The sequence below is a fragment of the Anopheles arabiensis genome, chromosome 2, assembly GCF_016920715.1.
Source record: "Anopheles arabiensis isolate DONGOLA chromosome 2, AaraD3, whole genome shotgun sequence".
NCBI lineage: Eukaryota > Metazoa > Arthropoda > Insecta > Diptera > Culicidae > Anopheles > Anopheles arabiensis.
The window spans coordinates 79,840,040-79,863,268 of NC_053517.1; the positions used below are offsets into that span (position 1 = coordinate 79,840,040).

General features: G+C 51.3%; 2 protein-coding genes across 2 annotated transcripts; one reads left to right on the forward strand and one right to left on the reverse strand.

Moving 5' to 3' along the window:
* Nucleotides 1–964: 964 nt before the first annotated feature.
* On the reverse strand, nt 965–14,679 carry LOC120905057 (transcription-associated protein 1). Its single transcript, XM_040315724.1, is given in 20 exon segments — nt 965–2,459; nt 2,534–2,759; nt 2,836–4,033; nt 4,099–5,709; nt 5,775–7,700; nt 7,702–7,829; nt 7,894–8,250; nt 8,253–8,571; nt 8,651–9,028; nt 9,100–9,429; nt 9,494–9,786; nt 9,859–10,057; nt 10,142–11,344; nt 11,412–12,029; nt 12,106–12,559; nt 12,631–13,006; nt 13,075–13,310; nt 13,374–13,540; nt 13,628–14,014; nt 14,102–14,679. Coding segments are annotated over 20 exon segments (12,027 nt in total). The 5' UTR covers nt 14,384–14,679; the 3' UTR covers nt 965–1,120.
* A 7,070-nt stretch (nt 14,680–21,749) lies between these two features.
* LOC120895478 lies at nt 21,750–23,022 on the forward strand. The gene is given in 3 exon segments (XM_040298918.1): nt 21,750–21,949; nt 22,018–22,323; nt 22,325–23,022. Coding segments are annotated over 3 exon segments (831 nt in total). The 5' UTR covers nt 21,750–21,871; the 3' UTR covers nt 22,772–23,022.
* The last annotated feature ends 207 nt before the right edge of the window (nt 23,023–23,229 follow it).

A 23,229-nucleotide genomic window follows, 5' to 3' on the forward strand; every position in this document is an offset into this window, starting at 1 on the left:
CGGCGCCATTCCCCACACGTTTTTAATCTGCTTCTGGAACTGAAAAGCTCTTGAAGAACGTCTGCCATTTCAAGGTCAGTGCTCATTAACTACCCGGAGACGGATAAAGCGCATCATCATCAGTCCGGGTTCGGTTAATGACCCTTAATAGTGTAGTGGTGTCGCGCCCAGAGACACGTGCACGTGCTGCTCTTGTCGTGTTTTGCGCATTCAATGTGTCCCGATTAGTGATGTGCTTTTTGGAGCGCACCTACGACTCCGATCCAACTCCGACTATTACTCCGACTTCGACCAATAGATCTACCCGGAGCCGCCTGAAGTCGTCCGGAGTCGTTCAGAGTCGTCGGAATCGTCGGAGTCATTTCAGTGATCCGGAGTTGGAATTGTCGGAGTCATCGGAGTCGTCTGGAGTCATTCGTAGTTGTTCGGAGTCGTCTGGAGTCATTCGGAGTCATTCGGAGTTCTTTGGAGTCGGAGTCGTCCGGAGTCGGTTGGAGTCGTCCGGAGTTGTCCGGAGTTGGTCGGAGTCGTAGGAGTCGTCGGGGTCATCGGAGTTATTCGGAGTCGTCTAGAGTCGATCGGAGTCGAGCCGTGTGGTTTAATTTGCTGGCGATCAGGCATTTTATTTAATTATGTTTTTTTGTCTTTCATTTTGCACGTGCACTTAAAAGCCTTTGTTTCGAAGGTCGACTCCGAACGACTCCAGGTGACTCCGACTCCCAATAACATCGGACGACTCCGAACGACTCCCAATAACTCCGGACGACTGCGAACAACTCCGACTCCGAATGACACTGAACGACTCCGAATGACTCTGAACAACTCCGAACGACACCGAATAATGCAGGGCGGACCTATCTTCCGGAGTCGATTCCGAATGTTTGCCAACTTCACCCATCACTAGTCCCGATTGTCAATGAATCTTCTCTTATGTGATACAAAACAACACACACACACACACACATCCGTTTCCTTTCCATTTCGTTCACTCTCTTTATTTCTATTTAAGATCGTTTTCTTTCGTCCTTATTATTAGCACAATCATATTACACTTTCAAACTTACTTCCTCATTTTGCTTTCTTAAATTAGCTTCTTAACGCTACCGAAAGGGATTAGCATTTACAACCATGGATGCCATGCCGGATCCATCAGACACAGGTTCTCCGGATTGGTAGCCAAATGCACGAACGTGCTCATGCGGTTCGATTCCCCGCTGTCGATGCGGGACAGATTGTTCAACCGGCCCATAATCGTACCGACCGCCTTGTTCACCGTCGTGATGATCGTTTCCGCATCGATATCGATCGACGCGTTGTCCTGATCGGTCGGTATCGTCGCTGTACCAGCCTGCCCCGCCGCTCCAGCCGTGCTCGAAGTGACCGGTGTTGTGGACGAAATGAGGGTAGATGCACCACCAGCACCACCACCAGCACCACCAGCCGACTGATCGACCAGTACCTTCTCATCGTTCAGCCGCTTCTTGTGGAAGGCAATGATTTCGTCCTTCAGTATCGCCTTCAGTATCGTCGTCAGCTTGAAGCTGGGCTGGATGAAGCAGCGTGCCGTCGCGACGGCGGACGCCGTCAGCGGCCCAGCCACACCGATCGACGACACAAACTCGGTAATGTTGGGCGTCAGGCGGAACGGTACCGCCCGGTTCACGTCCAGAAAGCCCGTACTGTCGTCCATCTCGAAGCGGAAGTACGACACGTTCATCAGCCCCGAGTCCTGGTGCAGATAGATCATGTCCGGGTTGAGCCGGGTCAGGCAGAGCGCGTACTCGAGCAGACAGGACAGCGCCAGCTGCAGGGTGAACATCTTCCGGAACTGCCAGTAATCGGTGGCGCACGGGAACGTCCGGACGGCCCAGTCCTTGAGCAGCGTTTTCGGCACCATCTGTGCCTGCGTTTCCTTGAAAATGTCGCGCAGAATGACGTGATTCGTGGGCGAACCGCGTGCCTGTATTTTGGCCAACCGGTCGTAGTACCGGGTGATCGGTGCGTCGTGCTCGATGTTGAGCTTCGTGCAGCACGATTTGTACACCTCGAGCAGGGACACGCTGGCCGGATTGTCCTCGACCAGCCGCATCTGGGGCGAGACGGCAACGACGCGCGGTACGGTTAGGTAGAGGAAGCGACGGGACGTTTCCTTGCGCTTTACCAGGTAGGAGTTGAGCATGCGCAGCAGCTGCAGCAAGCGCTCTTCGCGCCGTGCATCGGCAATGCCGGTATCGTTCACCACGAGGTACGGGTAGATTTTACCATTCGTGCCGCGGATGTACAGACGCCGGGCGGCCGTATTGTGCTTCTGGACGATGTCGACGCGCGGCATGAACCGGGCGATGCGAATGTGATAGTGCGAATTCTTCGGCAGCAGCAGCTCGCCCGGCAGCTCCACCTCGGCCGTCTTCTGGCTAAAGTTGGACAGGAAGCGACACTTTTCCTCAATCAGGAAGGATCTGAAAAAGGAGAGAGAAGGATGGAAAATTAGTAAAAATAGAAAACGAAGCTTCCAGCAAAAAAGGTCACTCACTTCGGCAGCTGTTTCGTTTTGGCCTCGAGAATTTTGATCCACATCTTTAGCTTCATGATGAGATTGTGCAGCTTGATGGCGCCCGGTTGCGAGAAATCAAAATCGCTCGTAAACTGACCCTTCATCTTCTGGAAGACGGGATCCTGTACGGTGGCCTGGGCACGCCGTGCCAGCGATTCCGATGCGGCCGACACAAACGTTGCCGAGACGGAGCTGGAAATGTTTTCTAAAACCACAAAACAAAGAGAGTAAGAATCAGGGCGTTTTGAGTGTCTTTTTAGAGAAAAACGCCTTCTACTTACCAATTCCGATGCCGAACGTAGAAACCAGCTTCTTGATGAAGTTTAGCGTGTGCTGCGTGATGGTCGCCTCGTTCACCGCTCCACGGTTGTCGAACGCGATCGCGTAACACTTGGTAAGTCCTTGGCGCAGCTGGCGCAGTACCTCCTCGTACCAGTTCTCCCGGAACCACACCATCTGGTCGATGATGCCCTCGAGCGAGCTCAGCACGGTCGGGTGGATGTCACGCTGCAGATGCATAATCTTCGAGCAGCGCCACATTGGTGGGGTGGCCCGGATAGGGGTAGTAGTGGCTGCACTGGCACCTGTTGCCTGTCCTCCAGCCTGCTGAGCAGCGCCAGGTGTTGCAGACGAAGCACCACCGGGAGTTGCTGCACCCGTTGGCGTACCAGCTGCAGCCCCAGCGGCAACCGCAGCTGCTGGAGCTCCCGCGGCGGAGGTGGACGTTACATCCGCGGAAGCGGTCGGTGTCGATCCAGGAGCACTGCCCGGCGTTGCACCGGCTGTACCGGGCGTTGCGGCACCTTCCTTCGAGGCTTTCTGCACAATGGAAGCCTGCTGCTGCTCCAGGCTCTTGTACCGTTCGCGCTGCTCGATCTTGAGCGTAAGGTAGAGCGTACGGATCGGGAAGTAAACGGCCTGCGGGAACATGCGGCCCACCTGGCTGAGCAGATTCATGATCACGTTGCCCTCGTACTGTACCAGGCTGCAGAGGAGCTGCGGAATCCACGGTACCCACTGGCCGGGCGGTACGCCCACCGCGTACTTGTCCAGCGCATCGAGCAGCGATGACTTTTCGTCGTCGTACGACAGCAACCAAAGCACCTTGGCGAGGTATTTGCGCGATTTGCTCTCGATCTGGCTGCGGCAGGCGTGCAGGAAGCAGGTTACCGCCGACACGCCCAGATGAATCTGCCGATAGTCGCGCGTGAAGATGTGCTCGAGATAGTCGCCCCAGAAGGCCCACGCCTTGATGAGCGTATCGTGCAGCTGGGTGGCCGCGCTGAACGCTTTGTTCGCCTCCTCGGAGCGACCGGTCTGGGCAAGCAGCAAACCCTTCAGTGCATAGAACTCGGCCGTCATTTCCTTGGTGAAGTATTCCAGATTGGTCGGTTCGATCACTTCCAGCGCTTCCGACAGCTCGGCCCGGCTCGTGACCGACGCCATCTGCAGGCAGCACTTTACCTGCTGTCTTATTTTCTGCAAACAAAGTAGACTTTGATTAGTACCATAGTTACGAATGCAAACTCAAATCGCCTACTTACCTGGAAACAGTCGACCACCGGCACGGACGGGATGGTGTAGATGCGGGACAGCGAATCCTGGCACACGCTGGTCAGATTTTGCTTGCGCGCTATCTTACCGAAGTGAATGATCGTCTGGGCGGACGCGTGTGCCCCCAGCATGCACTGTGCGTTCGGTTCGTTGTTGTGCTCCAGCGCCGACGTGATGATCTGATAGTGGTGCTGGCGCCACGTGAAAATGTCACTCCAGTGCGACAAATCGTCCGCAATGACGGGCAGCCGGTTGCGCCACGTCTTCACGATCGCTTTCATGTCGTGCAGCGACGTGGTCCGATGCTGCAGCAGCCCCTGGTGGATCTGGCTGGCCTCCTGCAGCTCCATGATCTGCTGCGAGGCTTGCAAAATCGGCAGATGGATGTGGGACACGATCGGTGGCAGTCGGCGCCACTCGCGCATACAGTAAGCGGACGCCATCTCGACGTACCGCTCGACCGACACGGCACTGCCCGCGTGCTGCGGATCTTCCTGGTTCAGAATCGCCAAATAGCCGCGGTACAGGTTGATCTTGTAGCCGACCTGCTTCGGGCAGGACTGTTCCACCTTCAGCAGCGCCTGCTTCATCAGGCTCCAGTCCGGCACGCGCCACGCACTGTCCATGATCAGGTACGTGTTCTTGTCCCGGCACAGCTGCCCGTAGTCCATCAGGATGTCCCACTGGTTCAGCTCCTTCGCGCACCGTATCCAGTGGTTTTCCCACAGCAGCATCTCGCTGTTCATGTCGGTCGGCGTCTGCCCGTTGCTCAGGTCCTGCTTGAACCGCATCATGGCCGCATCGTAGATGCTCTGCGCCTCCTCGAAGTAACCCATCTGCTCGTGCGCAATCGCACGGCTCGTTTCCGCATACTTGGCGTACTTTTGCCACAGCCCGGCCCACAGATCTTCCTCGTGCAGCGCGGAATACATCTGCGACAGTGGTTCGCGCACGATCGAGCAGTCCCGCATGCCCTGATCGTCCTGATCGACACAATCGGGCAGCAGATCCTTCACGTTAGCCCAATCGTCCGCCAGCGATTCCAGCATCAGCGTCATCCGGTGCCACAGGTTGTGCGCACGGCCCAGGTAGCCCATCAGATTCGGCGGCATGTACACCGGCGGCTGGCACTGCGCCAGCGCTTCCACGAATGTGTGCATCGCGCTCGGATTGCAGTCCCGCTGGATGATGTGGGCGCCGGACGCAAGGAACGGAATGATTTCCCGATCGAGCGACTGCTGCTGGATCGGGTCCAGAATTTCCCACAGCTTCGGGAACATGTCGAGCCACACCTTCTCCGCCAGTTGCGTGTCCATGTGGCAGAGCTGGGCCGTCGCTACGAGTAGCTGCTCCGTGCGCACCTTCCGATTCGCTTCCATAAACTCGGCCTGCCGGCTGATCAGTTTGGCGAGCGCCGCGTGTCGGTTGGCCACGGGCCGTTCGCTTTCCTCGTGCCGCGAAATGTTCGAATCCACGCTCATGTCCATGTCGAACGCGTCCTCCTTGTCCTCGATCGGATCGAACGAATCGGTCGTATCGTTGTGGATCGTCGTGTAGATGACAAAGTTTTTGCGCTCTTCCGCATCGGCAAGATTGATCACCTAGAATACCGCAAGGAAATCGTTAGCATTTTTTTTAACATGCGACTAAATAGCCTGCCACTTACCGACGATATGCTTGGGAGGAGATGGTTTTCCACGCTGTTCTGTATCTGCGTGGTCGTATTGGCGGTCAGTATCAACAGCTCGATACACTGCTTGATCCAGTAGTGCTGCCCGATCGAGTCCCACGAGTGTGAGCAGATAATGTACAGCAGCCGATCGTGCAGCCGGCGACGCATCGACCCGTCGAACACCTCGAAGAACTTGGCCCGGATGCGCGGCACCGGGCAGCGCAAGCCGGCCACGAACGCAGCCTCCAGCTTCGACGTCAGTTCGGTCGCTTTCAGCACCTCGTCACGGTAGATGTAGTTCACCAGCTCGAGGAACTGCCCGTTCAGCTCCAGATCGTCCGAAAAGCGCTTCTCCACGTACTGCATCAGCTTCACCAGCAGGATCGCTTTCTCGCGCAGCGTCGGTGCCTGCTGCACCGTCACGGGGGTGTTTTTGTTGTTCTTCATCCACTCCTCGATGATCTTCACGATTGCCTTGATCACCTTCGAGTCGCTGCTCTTCTCGATCAGCCCGACCAGTATGGCGCCGATAAACATTTTGCGCATCTCGACGCTCATCACGACCACCCGGTTCTTTACCAGATCGAGCGACACGACCAGCAGCTCGAGCGCGATGGAGCTGGTGTTCGCCACGTCGCTCATCGACGCACCCGCACCGAGCCCGCCGGCCCCACCGGGACCGATGGCACCGGCACCGCCCGCACCACCACCAACGATGCCGCCCGGACCGGCCGCTCCGCCGAGCCCACCCATCGCACCGAACCCGGTCAGATGCTCCTTGGTGAGGCGGTTCAGCAGCCGCATGAAGGGCGAGATGAGCCGATCGATGTAGCCGGGATTGTTGGAGCAGGCCGCCTTCAGCGTCATGAGCGTACCGAACAGGGAGGAAGGATTCGCCTGGGATGACTTTTCGTACGTCGCCAGCCCGTCGTAGATCATGCGCGAGATCGTGGTGTACAGTATCTCCAGCTCGTCGCACTTGTGGTGCGCATCGGTCGGGAAGATGGCCATCAGCCGGGAGAGCAGCCCGTGCATCAGCTTGATGACGCGCGTGTTCGAGCAGGTAACGCAGGCGGACAGGCCGCGCTGCAGCGGCCGCAGCATGTTCAGGATTTGGTCCTTCTTCAGCACCCCCAGCAGGAAGGTGAGCAGCTCGAGCGCCGTACAGATGTTGCCGATGCTTGCCGGCTGCGTGTCCACGTTCTGCAGCACCTTGTCCAGCCAGACCAGCTTCAGGTCGACGGGCGTGTCCGGTTTAATGGCCAGCTTAAGCAGATTCACGCAGCGGCGGGAAAGGTTGTCCCCGGGGGTCACAATACCGTGTGCGCCGGGCGTTACATCGTTGATTTGACACGCCATGCGGAAGAGGAAGTTTAAAACCGTATCGAGCTGCGCTCGGTCGATGGAACGATTGACACCGTCCGTTTTGCCACCCGAGCCCGAGCTGGAGGAGGGCTGCGGATCCGTGTCACCTACGGCCTGCTTCTTCTTGATGCCTCCCGCCCCATCGTCATCGATACCGGAAGCGGTGCGCTTGACAGCGCCACTCGACTGCAGTTTGTTCGGCCCATCGGGACAATCCGTACCATCCGCTCCACCGGTCGCTCCCATATCCATTGACTCGTCGGCGCCGGGCACACCGGTTCCCTCGCCTACCGCCGCTGCTGCCGCTGCCGCCTCGTCCGATTCGTCCTTTACGCGTTGCATCTCCCACTTGATGACGACTTCCGCCAGATCGATCGTTAGCTTGCGGTACTCGGTCGACGTGTTGCCGACGTTGCCCAGCCTTTGCATCGAGTTGATCATCTGCTGCACGAGCTGATGGCGCACCGGATAGTACACCTTGTAGTGGCGCACGATCAGCTGCAGGATGTGGAAGAGCTGCTGCATCGAGTGGCCCTCCTCCACGATGATCTTCTTTCGTCCAGTGCGTTAGCATCGTGTTGCCGTCCTCCATGCGCAGCGGCATGGCCGGGGTGAGCACCTCCAGTGCTTGCTGTACCACGCGTCGCGCTTCCACGGCGTGAGCTTTTAGCAGTGAGTGAAACACTGAAAATAAAACGGATAATAGCATTAACGTCCTTAGTCGCATCGTCTCCCGAGCACAACTTACCCTGCAGCACGATGCGCTTATGGATGGCAAGCCGTGCAATGATGTGGCTGAGCAGCAGATGCCCATGATAGCGCGCCGACGGATCGACACAGTTGCGCGGCAACAGACAGGGCCACGCGAATGTCATCAGCCGGCGCAGCTTGTTGCCCTCGCGCTTGTTGTTGGCATCTCCATCGTGTATGTGCGGCGATGCCTTCTCCACCAGCAAACTGGCAAACTGTAGTAGCGCAATGCGCACGCAATCCTCGTTGGCGAACGGTTTGTCCGGATCGATCACCTTGTTGATGAACACCGACACCACATTGCTGTCATCTTCCTGGTACGGGGCCGGAGGAGCGCCCACCAGTTTGTTCCCTCGCCCTTCTCGAAGCTCAACGCAAAGCTCGGAATGATGATCATCATCAGAATTTTGGCCTTCAGATCCTGCGCCAGTTCCGGGCTGGGGAACACTTCGACAAACTGGAAAAATGCCTTCCGCTTCCACTCGACCGTGTAGCTCTGGCAGACGGTGTTCTGCAGGAAGTCGCGCATAAACTGAAAGTCGGGCACAAAGCGCAGACAAAGCGCACGGAGCAGCTGGAACAGCAGCAGAATCTCGTTCGTGTTGTAGGAAAAGTATTCGATCAGGATCTTTGCGATCAAATGCCACAGATCACAAACCACCGCCACTTGACACGTCTGGATGGGGAGAAAGGGAGAAGAATAACGGGTCATTTTAACGCAATGTAAGAGAAGCATCATTTGTCAATCAAACTACCTTATACAGATCGTTCTTCCAGATGCTCTTCAGTGCGGTAATGATCTCCACTTGGCTCGTTATCCACGGACCATCGAACTCGACCAGCGTGTGGATGATGAGGACCGCCTGGTGCTGCGTTTCGTACCGCTCCTCGAACGGTTTCGTCACGGTGGACGATTCCGAGTTGAGCAGAATGAGCTGCGTCAGGCGCGATCCCTTCAGCTGTGCCGCATTGCGGAACGGTAAGCCGTCCTTGTGCCGCAGCAGGAAGATTGTGAACCGATTCCACTGAGCGTCCTTCATGACGACGTCGGTCAGCAGCAGGTCGATCGTTTCCTTCGGGTAGCGCAGCAGGAACTTGACCAACGCCGGCCGATAAGGTGACGATGGTTCGATCTGCGAAATAAAAGAAAACAGTTTCGCTGTAAACCTTTTTCCCGGCAGTAGAAGGGGCCACTGAAACTCACCATCAAGCTTTTCTCCGCCTGCAGTATAAGCTTGCACAAGCTTTCGATGAACTTGGGCGAAGCGGCCGGTATCTGCTGGAAGATCCCCAGTATGGTAACGATCTTCTTTTCCATCTCGCTCGTCTTGGAGGTGGCCAAAAAGTTGCCCTTATTGTTGGCAATCGTGTGCTCCAGCATTTTGCGCAGTATCTGCAGCAGCGAGTCGCACAGCTTCTCGTTGAACATGGCCGGGAACAGCTGCGTCAGGTAGGACAGGCGGCGTGTGCCGCTGAGCGTGAGATTGCGATAATCGCCCAGCATTAGCAGCAGGGGACGTATGACCGCGTGGATCTGTGATGGTGTGAAAGGAAAGGAAATTATTCATGCCCTTCGCTGCATTACCACCCAGCCTTACCGATTCCTTGGTGACGGTACAGCCCTGCAGGAAGTTTTTCATGCATAGAAAGGCGGCTTCCTGCAGTTCGGCATTGTTTTTCTCCAAGCCCTTGAACAGGATGGAGAATATCTTCTCCCGGCACCCGTTCGGTATGTAGTGGCAGGCGGCCAGTGCGTTCAGGGCGCTCTTGCGCAACGGTACCAGGTTTGTGACCGTCTTGTAGCACTCCAGCTTGTTCAGTGTAGCATCCTCGGCATCGGACAGTGTCAATACTTCGTGATAAAATACTTTGTGCGTCAACACGTTGAGATCTGAAAGAGAGAGAGAGTGTTAATAGTTTAGTACAAAACAGCCCTGTAATGCTTTAAAAATTCAACACTCACCGATGGTAAACAGCCGTGGCTCCAGCGTGGTACAGAAGGTGTTACCATCCATCAAACCAATCTGAGCGCTGGCCGGTTGATGACGCAACAGGTGCTTCTTGGGTGGTATCATGTCGACCAGCACCTCTCTGTGCGGGTCCATTACCTCCGTGACCGTTTTCTCCTGCAGTTCTGCAATCAATCGTAACGATGACATCGCCTGCAAAAGAAAGAAACCGGATGGAACGTCAGTGAGATTTGACCCCTCTATTGTAAAAACTGCTCCTGTTGCCATCTGCCTTACCGTTTCACGGACAAGCGTGTGCGGGCTCGTAACTTGCCGCACCAGCTCATGGATCACGTCGTGCATTGCCTTCTTCTGCGTGGCCAGCAGCTCCTCGTTCTTGCAGTCCTTCTCCAGCGGGGTCATGCAGATGCGCAACATCTTCTCCAGGAACGTGCGGGCCATATCGATCGCACCGCTCGACACCTCCCCCGTAAGGTCCATGATGATGAACATGAACGCTTTGAGAAAGACGAACGTATGCTGGTACAGCCAACGCATCGCCATGTACTGGTACAGGAACTTGAGCGCAATGCAGCCACCCATCTTCGAGTACCAGGGTCGCTCGTAGCAGAGGGCGGCCATCTTCTCGCCGAGATAGTTCATCAGCGGCAGCCGGCAGGCACGCTCCTTCGAGCCCATAATGTTGGTGGCCGTCTCGAGGATCAGCACCATCGCCAGATTGCCCGGCTTGCACAGTTCCTTCTCCTCGTGGCCCATGATTTCGGCCAGCGCGTCGATCAGCACGAGCGGATCCATCCCGACGTTGTACCACTGGAAGTGTTTGAGCAGCGGGAACGGGCCGGCCTGCTGCGCTATCGCTACCATCGTGTAGTGCCGCACGACGGCCACCATCGTGGGCAGTACGGAACCGCGCAGCTCCTTGGTGGCCGCCGCCACAAACATTCCCGTCAGTGCCGTTTGGTGCGTCAGCCGGGCCCGCTTGTCCGGCGCGATGTAGTTTGCCACGTTCGGGGAGCACTGTATGTTGTTCTCGGTGAAGCTCGGATGCATGAACAGCTTCTGCAGCGTGTGCTTGTCGTCGTCCAGCGTGATTGAGGCGGCCAGATAGCATCGAATCACCTCCCAGCTCTGGCGCCAGTAGAACGGATCGGTGGTGCTACACTTTAGCGCGTTGAATGCCGTTTCGATGACCTTATCCACGGCGAAATTGATCGGATTGCGATGGTCCTGGAAGTAGGCGACCACGGCCGGGTTGGATGGATCGTTTTCCTGGTACTTCAGCTTTTGCGGTTCGATCATCATCTTGCGATTGCCGCCACCGAACTTGCCCAGCACGCGGAAGGCAACGATCGCCGCACTGTCCTGGTTGCGGAGCGTGCGCCAAAGTGCTTGCATCAGATCCGCCCGCACGGGTTGGATGTGATCGTACAAGAAGTCCGGTTGCAGATTATCCACACAAAGCTCCAACGTTCTTAAGCCCTAGAAAATAAAAAGAAAAGAAAATATGTTAAGAGAAGAAAGCTTCCAGCTAGCTTCGCCAAGTTACCTGGCTTATTAGTGTGTGCGATCCATTTAGTGCCGACACGAGTGGATCCATCAGCATGGGCAGGTACGGCAGCAGCGAGGACAGTCGCACCGGAACGGTCAGACAAAGCTCCACAAACAGATCCTTCATATGCTGCTTGTGGAATCCGCTCTGGAGCCGGTTCAGCCCCTCGAGCAGGTTCGGCAGCAGTGGCAGAAACTCTTGGTACAGCAGATCGTGCGATCCACCGCCAATGGAACGGAACAGGGCGCGCAGCAGCAGGAAATAGTTGTACGGTTCCTTGGCCGTCATTGCCAGCTCCATCGACCGGTTGACGATGTTGTGCAGGTGGGGCCGAAGCATGTGCTCGTTCTCGGCCGCAAACAGGCTCACACTGCCAAAGACCAGCTTAAACAGACGCAAATACAGGTTGGAACGTTCGATGTTCGATCCCATTTCGTCCATTCGCTCGAGCAGATACTCCACCAGCACGGTAGCGAACAGAGGGGACGTTTTCGGGTTGGCCAGGAACGAGTTTGCTATAACCTGCAGAGTGGTGTTTTTGTACAGCCGATCCACCATAAAATCGATAGTGGCGGTGAAGATTTCCTGAAAGTTTTGCGGATCCATCGTGAGGAACTGGAAAGGAAAGGAGAGAATAAACGATTATTGAAATGAAAAAGAACAAAAGTATACTTTCTCTTTTTCGACTTACCACACCGCTAAAATGCTCCAAAACCTCTTTCTCCTCCTTGGTGCGTGGCATCTGCAGGGTTTGCTTCTGCACTGGGATGGCCTGCGCACCGCCCATACCGGCCGCCGGAACATTGATCGTGTAGATGTCCAGCGCTTCCAGCGCCCAGTGGAACAGATCGATGAAGATGAGAATTTCGCTTGGGTTGAATATTTTTGTCGGCCCCTGGTGTTCGTTCGAGTTGACCGTTCTGGGCGGTGGACAGTTCCAGGTCACTGCCTTGACACCGCACACGAGCGTCTTAATGAGGCTGCGATACTCCGACACGTTCAGCGTGCTCGGAGCTGGTAGTCCAATGCTTGTCGCTTTCTGCGCCGAACCATCGGTACCGTCCGCCGGTCCGCTCAGTAGATCACGGGCTAAATTATCACCCTGCCCAGGGACTGGGCCACTCGTCTCGGCGGGCTTCGCTTTCCTACGATAAGGAAATCAACAATCAAACATTATTTAAGTTAATTTGATCAAGGGAAAACAAAAAATACGTACCATTTCGCCATCAACTGTGGCAGCTGCACTTTCGAGATGGTTTGGAACTTGATCGTAAAAATGCGCAACATCGTGATGAGCAGATCGCGCGCAATCACGGGCTCTACCTCGCTCTTCAGCCGAATGCATTCGACCAAATTGAGCAGCAGCTTGCAGGACATGGTTTGAATGCTGGTGGGCAACGATTCATCGTGTATGTTTTTGGCAAACAGATGGACCGCCTTCGAGAGCGCCTGCAAACTCAACTGCTGCCGGATGTGGTGCACCAGATCGGCCAGCGTGGAGTAAGCGAGCGGTCGCAAATTTTCATGCGTCGTCCAGCCTTTCCCCAGCAGCACATCGTCATCGAACAGCTTTTCGATCATTGGCACAAAATCTACGGCACGCGTGAGAAAAGGTATTACGTATATGCCAGAAACCCAATTAACAACCAATTTGTCTTACGATTTCGAAACTCCGTCTGCAGGATGTGGCGTGACGCTACCAGCAACTCTTTGCGCAAACTGGCCACCTCCTTCGGGCAGCTTTCCAGCAGATTTATCATGCCTTTCACCATCGTCGAGGCGTGGGTGTGCACCGCGTCGGGGAACAGTCGCAGAATGTAAGCGGAAAACGTGAGCGTTTTAATTTGCGCACCCATAAAATCGACGTACGTTTCTTTGTTGAAGCCGGGAGAGTTCCTAAAAAGGAAGATAATTTAGATAAACTTTGCAGGGAACGAAGGGAAGTATAACAATACTTACTTATGAGCGAGGGATGGCTGCAGGCTGATCGTGCTCATGACTAGTGGAATAAATTCGGCCACCTCTTGGTGAAGGTTTTGTTTGTAAATTTGATACAGCAAAACTACAATGATCGGCAGCTCTTGCAGCACTTTCAGCGAGTTGATTCCTTTCGGGATGAGATTGTACTGAGAATGTACAGAAAAAAGAGATGGAATTTAGAGCAAAAGAGTTATTACTGTTGAGAGATGCACGTTCCCCTGCAAAGGGCTTACCGAAGCGGTGGTCGTTTTCCCATCGGCCGTTTTCTTCTCCAGCTGGATGTTTGTCATGGTAAATATGTCCGGCAGCAGTGTTTCAAAGTTCAGCTCCTTCAGATCCTTCACCTTGATTGCAGCCCGCGGTTCGAACATGATGGCCATGTGCTTCGGCAGGTCGGTGTAGATTTTCTTCAGGTACGCCAGAAAGTCCATAATTTCGGCGTGGTACGGTGGCCGATACTGTTTGTGTATGTCGACGATGATGCGCAAGCAAACCAGTACATTTTCCTCATTTTCCGTCTGCAGCAACTTTATCGTGAGTATGATGATTGGCTTCACGAATGGTCGCACGAGTTCACTTTGGGGCAGTCGGTGTATCATTTCCAGGATAAGTTTTCGTACCTAGTAAATATGACCGTAAAAGTGTATGTGTGTGTGATTAACAATGTTGTACCATGCACAATGCGGAAAAGTCCCATTTGTACTCACTTGCTGCATGTTTAGCTCGGAAATGAACATCGACTCCCCGTCCTGGAGCACCTTCAGGAAGACGCGCATCGCCAGCTCGAGGAAGTTCTGGTAGCCGCTGGACTGGGTGATGAGCTCGAAGTTTTCGCTCAGCTCCTGCGCCGCCTTTAGCTTAAACTCGTCCTTCGAGCTGGCATCGCCCAGCATCGTCACGAAGCTGCGGAAGTGACCCATCTGCGTTGGGTCGAGCGATTGGGACGTGCCGGCCTGCGAGGCCGCGTTTGCCGGATAGTTTGCAGCCATCTCGGGGAGGGTGGTGTTAGACGCCGGTGGTGGTGGTGGCGACGACGACGGCGGCACACATCTACAAAACAAACGCCCTTCTTTTTTGCACACCACCAAGCGCTTGTGGGGCAAGCGATGCTTCCAATCGCTACCAGACAGTCGCTACGCGTTGTACCATGCAAATAACATTGCGATGGCTTCGCACTATTGTTGGTGAACGAAGTGCTTCACTTTACAGCACGATTAGTGTGTTTTTTCAACGTAATTTCAGCGTTTTGCACGAACTTTCGGTAGGCAGCGCTGCTTACCACGCTTTTTTCACACACATACACACCCGTTTTCATCGGCGTCAAAGTTGTCGGCTTGTCAGTTTGGTACAGAGTACCGGGTTGAGTTCTTCCGGTCATCCGGTCTGTTTTGATTTGACTGTTTTTATTTGAAATGACGGTTGGTTTGAATCACGCAACACTTTAGAAAACGTATTGAGTTAATTATTTCTTAAAATATGACCTATGATATGGTAGAGTAACAATAAAAAAGCGATTTAAAGTTGATTAAAATAAATGTAACGATAGTATTTCAAGAGAAAAGTGATAAAACTATCACAAAAGACAAAATATCAAATTTATGGAAATTTCCTTGTAGTAATTTTACAGATTAATGTGTTGGCTTAGCAATTTAAACTATTTATTAGTATCTTGTATCCACTCCACTCACACGCTTCACAATCACCCTGTTGATGTTTGTCAACGATCACGCACACCTGTGTGGCTCTGCAAACATTTCGCAAAAACAAGTGCGTCTCTTCGGAGAGAAAGGTTGAGAGCGAATCACCGCGCATTTCCCGTGGAAAAGCTTTGCTCGCGGGAAAATCTAGCTGTCAACATATGTTGTGACGGACGCGCTCTTTCGTCTTGCTCTGTTAATGTGTGTGTGTGTGCGTCCCGCGTGTATGTAAACAATCTACTAAAGTGTGAAGAGAAAAACATACACACACCCATACATACACCGGTGTAAGTATAGAGGGAAAAGAGCACATTTGCGGTTTGCAAAGGTTCGCTTTATCGTGCGGGATGCGAGCAGAATCGGTACCGTACTGGGTGTGTGTGGAGCAACAGCCACCAAAACAGTGTCAGTAGAGCGTGGAAGCCAGCAGCAGCAGCAGCAGCAACAGCAGCAAACGACAGCGCTTCCTCCTACGTAGAGAGTTGTAGCATTTGGCGAGGGACTGGAAACATCCTCCGCATCGTAGTAGGCGACACGTTCTCATGTTCTTTGTGGTGAGTGCAGTGAAGTAGCAGCAAAGTGATGTGGTGTGCAGTAGTCCTTTAAGTGGTGGTCCCTGTGACTGCGTGCATTACGGCAAGGAAACAGTCGCCATTAGCGCCGATGCGCCCTGTTCCTTTTTGCATTTTCTTTCCTCCCCCGAGGGTGCTCGTTATCCTAAGCGCGCGCGATACAAATTGTTGTTATCTGTTGGCTTCCGGTTCACGCTACCCGGGGTTGGTAAAGAAAGCAAAGTGAAGGTTGCGATAGGTAACGATATCGTGTGTATCACTCACATCTCTACCCGTACAATATAGCCAGCCAGCTCTCGAGTGTGTGTGGGCTGTGTTTTATAGTGGTTTTTGTTGTTATTGCAGCGCAGTGCAAGGCGCATACCGATGCAAGTACCGAATTTTCCGACCGCATACAAGGCCACGTGAGAAAGGAAGGATTCGGGTTTATTTCGTTTTTTCCCCCTACACTTTAGAATTCCATCAGTGAACCAGTGACCATGGTATGTGTGGTGTGAATCCTTTTACAATTGGTGCAATAAAAAGCAGAAAGAAAGTGTACTGCAGCCAGACGGAATGCAAATTAAAGTGCCCGTTTTAAATAGTCGATCGTTTTGCGGAATTACGAAAAAAGTGTGCCAGAAAAATAGAAAGCTCGTGATTGTGTGAATGCAAGTTGTGGGTGTGAAATAAAAGAAAAGGTCGATTTTTTTTGCTTTGTGCTTCATCGCGTCTGTATTTCATTGCGGTAGAGAAGAGTGTTTTTAAACTCCATAAACAGAAAAGCGGCAATAACGCCGAATCCATACTCTCCATATACACAAACACATCAAGTGAGCGTTGCTTTTTTCCGCCTGCGCCAGCCGTCGTGCGTGATTCCGCGTTTGGGTTGCCAAGAAAAAAAAATAATAGAAATATATAACACGCATACCTATAATAACATATAGGCCAACGGAAATCGTGTGTCGTAGGTTGCGAGTTTTTTACCCCCCCCCCCCATTTTGCCAAATAGTGTTTTCCCGAGTGTAAGTGCGCGTGTGTGTGTCCGTGTGCGCCTATCTGTGACTTGAACGCAAGCAATTTCGGGGCCGCAATCGAATTTCGTAATCGAATTAGTGGAAATGTTTCCCCACGCGACCTGCCTGCTGTGGAGCATAAACAATCGGCGAGGAGGAACCGGTGGATCGGCGCGGGATGACACCGGCGGCTGGGTACACGTGACCGGCGGGACGGACGCGATCCACTGCAGCATACGAAGCGGCCCACCAGACCAGGTAAGTGTGTGTGTGCGCGTGTGTGTGTGTGTTCGGGAGATTATTTTTGGTGGTTTTGCTTTCACTGATTAATTTTGCGGACCCGCGAGGCTTGTTTCTCGCTCCTTCATTGCCCGTGTTTGTGTGTGTGTGTGTGGGCTTTTGATTCATAAATGATGAAATAATATTGATCCTCCAATCAAGCAGCGCAAAAATATAATCTGTCAATCAATCTCTCGCGATTTTGCTTTTTTCTTCTGTCAATAGAGATTTTATGCAATTATGGAAGTCGATTTTGGTGAAGTGTTTCAATTTATACAGTTGATAACATGTCAGAAGATGGAATGAGGGTTAATGTTGATTTAACAGGGATTTTATAAATAAAAAAAAACAAATAACCAAAAAATTTAATGTATTAATTGATAAATAAGTAAATAAATAAAATTATTTATTTTTTCTTTTATAATTTATATAAAGTTACTGTATGAGACTTTTAAATTCGTTATACAAAAGTGCGCTAATGGAAGGCGGTTTATGATTGACTATCTCTGAATTGTTTGGCCCACATCAAGGTGGACACAGTCCTTAGATACAAATAGATGGTCCTACTGAGAATTAAATCACGTCCTTCAGTCTAGTAGGCATCGATGGGTTTCCCATTACATCCACGAAATGCCCAACGAGAAGCCTACACCAAACTGATGCTACTGTAATTAATGCAGTGAAATAGAAACCTTTGTTCGTCTCAAATTGAAATTAAGATTGCTTATGTTTGAGCTCTAATTAATGTTTTATATTAAGACCAGTTTCAACTTTCCGTTTGACGTCAGTTATCCAGTGTGTTTGTATCCAGAAACGAACCTTATAATGAGTATATTAGTTATTGAGTAATTAACTAAATACCTGTTAACAAATACGCGCTTAATAAACACTGTTGCTTGCACGCGTACGCCTGGCTGCGTACAAATGACTGGGCGTCTCCATCAGGCGCGCACACACATACACGAAATGTTGATCCAAAAGCCACTTGAGACGAAACTATTGCTGGCCGGGGGCTTAAATTTCTTCGCGTGTTTGGGTTTTGCCCTGAAACCGTACGTTACAATACCACATCACAGACAGTCACGTCGTACGGGGTTGGGAAGTCGGTCACGGTGCTTCCCCAACTCCTTTACTCGTTGGCGTCGTGCACAATAACAAGAAGTAGCAGCAGATATCGTGTGAGTGTGTGTGTGTGTTAGTGGGGAGAAAACACGCAAAACTTTGGGTGGTATCCTTTTAACCAGGGCTGAGGCGGATAGTGTGACGACCATTATCGAATCGTCACGAAACGCACCCAACCTTGAAGAGGAGCGTCCGCTATTTTCTAGGTTAAGGGGAAAAAGGTTAAGACGTCTGACTATTATCGGCTCCCATGCTGCTCAGCTAAAAGCTGGAAGGGCAACACAGCTTTAAGAAATCGACACACGGGCACACCGGGCATTTGTGGCACATATGGGCCCGGTGATGATTATCCGTGCACGATGACGGTATTATGGTACCGTGTTCTTCGAAAGCCTTCAGGTGTTTAATTACCGTAATTACACAACAGTGCGGGCAACAAAGAAGGGAAAATCATTAAAGAAAAACATAAAAAAGTTGGTTGTTTTCTTGAAGAATTGTTGCTACACTGTAAACATTTTTGAGATCGGCCAAAGGCGAGACCGAGCGAATGTTTTGTGTCTTTTCCATCGCTTCTCGAGCTGTTCGACTTCGGTGAAATTGTACATTGTACACGCAAAAGTGTTCAAAGGCAGCCGAGGATGGTTTTGTTCACAGGGAGGCGTTGTTCAGCTGTGCACTGTTTTTAAAAAATTTTTAGTTGGAAGTTTATTAGTTTTTGTAAGTTTAATTTCTAGTGCTTATCCTTTTAATAACGACAAAGCATCATTCCACAAAGAAAACCATTTGTTTCACTGTTCATTCTTTTAGATGGATTAAACTTTACGTAAATCACTACGAGTACATTCTGGAACAAAATGCTTACAAAATCTTACATTCATCGATGACACACAAAGTTATCTCATGTTAATTCTATTATCGAACAGAGCTTAGCACATGCATCGTAGTAGCCAAGAGTCAATCCGCTAATTGTCGGCTTACCACCACCACCACCACCATAACCACCGAACCACGAGTAACCGACGACAACAGTTGCTAGGTTTCCTGCCTTTGAAGAAAGTCCACCAACACCGCCCCATCCCAAAATGATAACAACGTTCAATGTCGTACTTATCGATTGCCGCATCACACCCAGCCCACGTCGCAATTGGGTCACACCGGATTGCGATGATTTGCTATCGGCCCGAGCAGGAAGGCCGAGAGATATATTTACTCACCTTTCCCTTGAATAATGGAAATAAAACAAATCGAGAAAGCAGATAAACCATGAAATCAAATCAAATAACCTAATCATGAGCGTTGGCGAGCCGCATCCCTGGCGGGCGAATGAGGCGGGCACTGATAGCGGGCTTTAGCGATCGATTAGCGGAAAAGGCCAAGAGCGGCACGATAATCCTGGAACGCCCGGTATTGAGGTTGTTTTCCACTTCATTTCCCGAGCCCATGATATACACATCGCCCTCATCGCGCCTTATCGCCAACTCAATCAAGCGCGCCAATCGTCGCCCCTAAAACTACTATCGATTTTGGGGACGGCGAAACTCTGCAGACAAGCGAGGGTTTGCAGAGCGATTAGCAGACGAAGAGAAATACAAAGAAAGAGGAGAGAGAGCGAGAGTAAGTTGGTGAGGCGTGAAATTATGGACAGCAAATTTCCATACACTTTCCCCCTCGCCGTGTACTGTGCACTGACTGGTACCGGAGCCCCGATACCTAATAATGCCATAAATTTACATTCCGCTTCGGCATGGCCATTTCGGCCCTGGGGGTAAAGTGGTTCAGAACGGTGGTTGATCGGAAGAATAAAAGGATTCGAAGGAACAAAAGCAACAATATGTAGAAAAAAAGGCGAGAGCACACAAAAGCTCTTTTTTATCATCCCTTGCGGGCACATCATCCATTCGGGCGAATCTTCGATCAATCCGGTGTATGGGTGGGGACGGGAAGGAGGGGGTTCGGTTGAGACGACCCGAGACCAACAGAGTTCGCTCCGCTCCGAAATGTCGATGCTGCCGGGTCCCGAGGGCACGGCGCTGCCGGTTGGCGTGGAATAATGCACCCGTGGCACGGCAGAACGACGTGTCATTATCCAATAATGAGGACAGCGATCGGCGCTAGATTAAGTGAGCCAAGGATGAGGCGGGAAAATTTATGTGCTGCCGGAACATTCCTGCCCCAGGTCGTTTATCAGCTGCGATCGGTGCGGCCCCTCTGTGTGTATGTGTCCTTACCGAGTGGGAAGGGAAAAGTCGGACGTGAAGGTCGGAAATGTGTAGATAAACATCGGATGTTCCGGTTCTCTTGCGGGACAATATTCCAGCCCGATGATAGCCCAGCAGTGAAGTTGGGCTTTTTTTCGGGAAGGATACATGTTGATAGCGTGTGTACGATAGCATTAAAGTGAGCGCTCAATGAAAGTCTCGTGACCGGTATGAACTGGCTTTTGAGCGTGTTTTTCTTTTTTACGGTGAGAACCGTGACCATATGCGAAATGGGATTGTTTGAAGATGATGCGAAAAGATGATGAATTCGCAAAAGTTACTCGTGTAACAATTGAGAAGAATTCTTATTGCAGTTGAGTTTTGGGCATTGTGGTTTCGGATTGGGCCGACCAGATGTTCCGCATTTAATGGGACAGTCCAGTTTTTTAAACCAAAAGTTAATAAACCATGGTATATGTGAAAGCTTCCATTTTCCCCCATTTTTGTGATGAAGAGTAACGATTGAAACAAATAATTAGCTTCAGTTTACAGATCTTTAAGAGCGCGTGTTTAAGGAGAAGAAAAACAAATCGCCTGTGTATTATAGTTCATGGACGAAAAATATACAAACATCTATATCATGAAGGATGGGCTGATAAAGTTTTACTTCATCAGGCCATGCATCACCGTCCAAATAGACATAGAGCGACAACGAAAAATAGCTCAAAATTTCACTCGGTGTAGATCAAAGTAGCTCATTTGACTCAGTCAACCAACTTGTTTTTTATTTGAAAACAGACAAAAATAGGTTAAAATGTGTTCAAATCTATTTTTTTGCGTTTGGCATTAATCTGGCTTTTTAAAAAAACTAGATAATTCTGTATGTCTATTTGGACGGTCATGAACCGTTTTATGAACCATTTTGATAGGTGGTTTAACACTTTAAGCGCCGCGACATATGAATTCGTATGACGGCTTTGCTCACTGCTCACTGCTTTGTATCTGACGCTCAGTAATTCTCTTGAGAACGAATGAGGTACGAAAGAGAGAATGAAAACGATATGTGCTACACCGCTTACCGCAATGAAACAAAAGAGTGATAACAGTCGCACGAGAAATTGTCGCTCTCATCGCTCTCTTGCCATGCTCTACGTGCTCACCCGAAAAACTGTGACGTCAGATCAGCGGCCAAAGTGTAAACTGCCTAAATGTAAATTTTAGGTGGTCATCATTGCAAAATTCTTGGTCGCAAAAATCTTGGTCGCAAAATTCTTGGTCGCATAACAGGCCGGTTCTTATAATGTATCTTTAAATTGAGTTATTCATATGTTTAACAGCATTTTCCTTTTTCCAAATAAAAGGCAAACTCTTCCTACCTGCTATTTTGAATTATCCTTGCGATCAGCACAGACGAGCGCCATCAGGTCGTTTAAGTTTGACATTTGATTAGAAAAAAAAACTCTACAAACACAAACACAAGCAAGCGAAGCGAAGTAAGTAATTTGCCGCCAGGACGCCCCCGTAGAAATAGTTCAAAACAGTGTTTAAATTACTTCGTAGAATACATATTCCGTAAGCGTGAATGTACACATTCCCCGTCGCTCATTAGTAACAATGAGAAATTGCTACGTATATTCGTGCGATCGGCGTCATAAGGATGACCCAAGGCGGGCAATGTTTAACGTACCAAAGGTAAGCACGCGCCTTTCCGATAGTCAGCAGGCCTTGGCCGTTACGACCGTTTTCACCTGCTTTCGTAGGATCCGGAAAAGTTTGAGGAATGGCGCGCGGCACTACCGTTACATCGACCCTTGCGGCCACACGACCGGGTGTGTGAGAAGCACTTCAAGCCGGAAGACATACAGCGAGACTGGACGTACCACATACGGGGCGAAACACGGAAGCTGATGCGAGCGAAACCGGTCCTGCTGCCGGACGCAGTTCCCTGTGTTTTCGACATCGTGGAAAAGGTCGACAATAAAAGAGAACAGAGGTCGACGGAAAACAGCCGAACCAGCGGAAGAACCACCGTCGGAAGAAGGTGGCTTGTTGATGGTCGTTGAAGGCACCAGCCCGCAGGAGGACGAACCAATTGGCGTGGAGCAAACGTCCATGGTTGTTTTGTTTAAGGACGGATCTTTGGATGGAGCGATCAAACAGCCAGCACCCCTCGGTGAAGGTATGGAAGAGGCACTGGTAGAAGCCGAACCGGATGCCGCGACAAAAGAGTCCATCTTCGAGGAATTGTACGACAACATCTATGAGGTTGAGCTACCGTGTACGCTTTGGGGTGTGCACCGGGAACCGGACAGGAAGTTTGCCGCATTTAGTCGCTTCGAATGGTGCCCGAGCGATGACGGGGGAGAGGCAGTTAAATCGGTTTCGCTTTTGGTCGACTGTTCCTTGGCATGCCGGGCCTGGTACCGTGGGCGGCTCGTGCTCGAAAGGGACATTTCACGAAGCTGGTACCCAGTCCGGATGATGAAGAAACACCAGTTCGATTTAATGTTTTAATAGAATTACTTGACCGGCTAGAACAAGCTGCCACCGAGAAAGGTTCAGTGGACGTAGAAAAAGTTCAGCAAATCTTAGAAAGTTGTATCAAAGATTGATCTCCCAAAGCAACCGGCTACGTACAATAAAAATAAACCAAAAAAACACTACCGTATCCGACGGCTGTTTTGAACTAATAAGCAAGTGTAGTTGAAAAATGAGCTTCGCTCGTTCATTTGAATAAATATAGCAAAGCGGCCACGCCGGGAGAATGTTTTGATTCGATTATGTACGTCTTACTCAACGGCCGCACCACCACCAACTGAATGAAAAGGTCAACGTTTATCGGTCTGAGAAATCGATAAGCTTGTTTTTCCTTGGATACGTGTGCGGTACGTAGGCCGAGAAGACGAGATTTGCGTCATGTTGGTTTGCCCTTTTATCGTCTTAGCGCCATCAGCAGGTGTGCTCGCAAAACT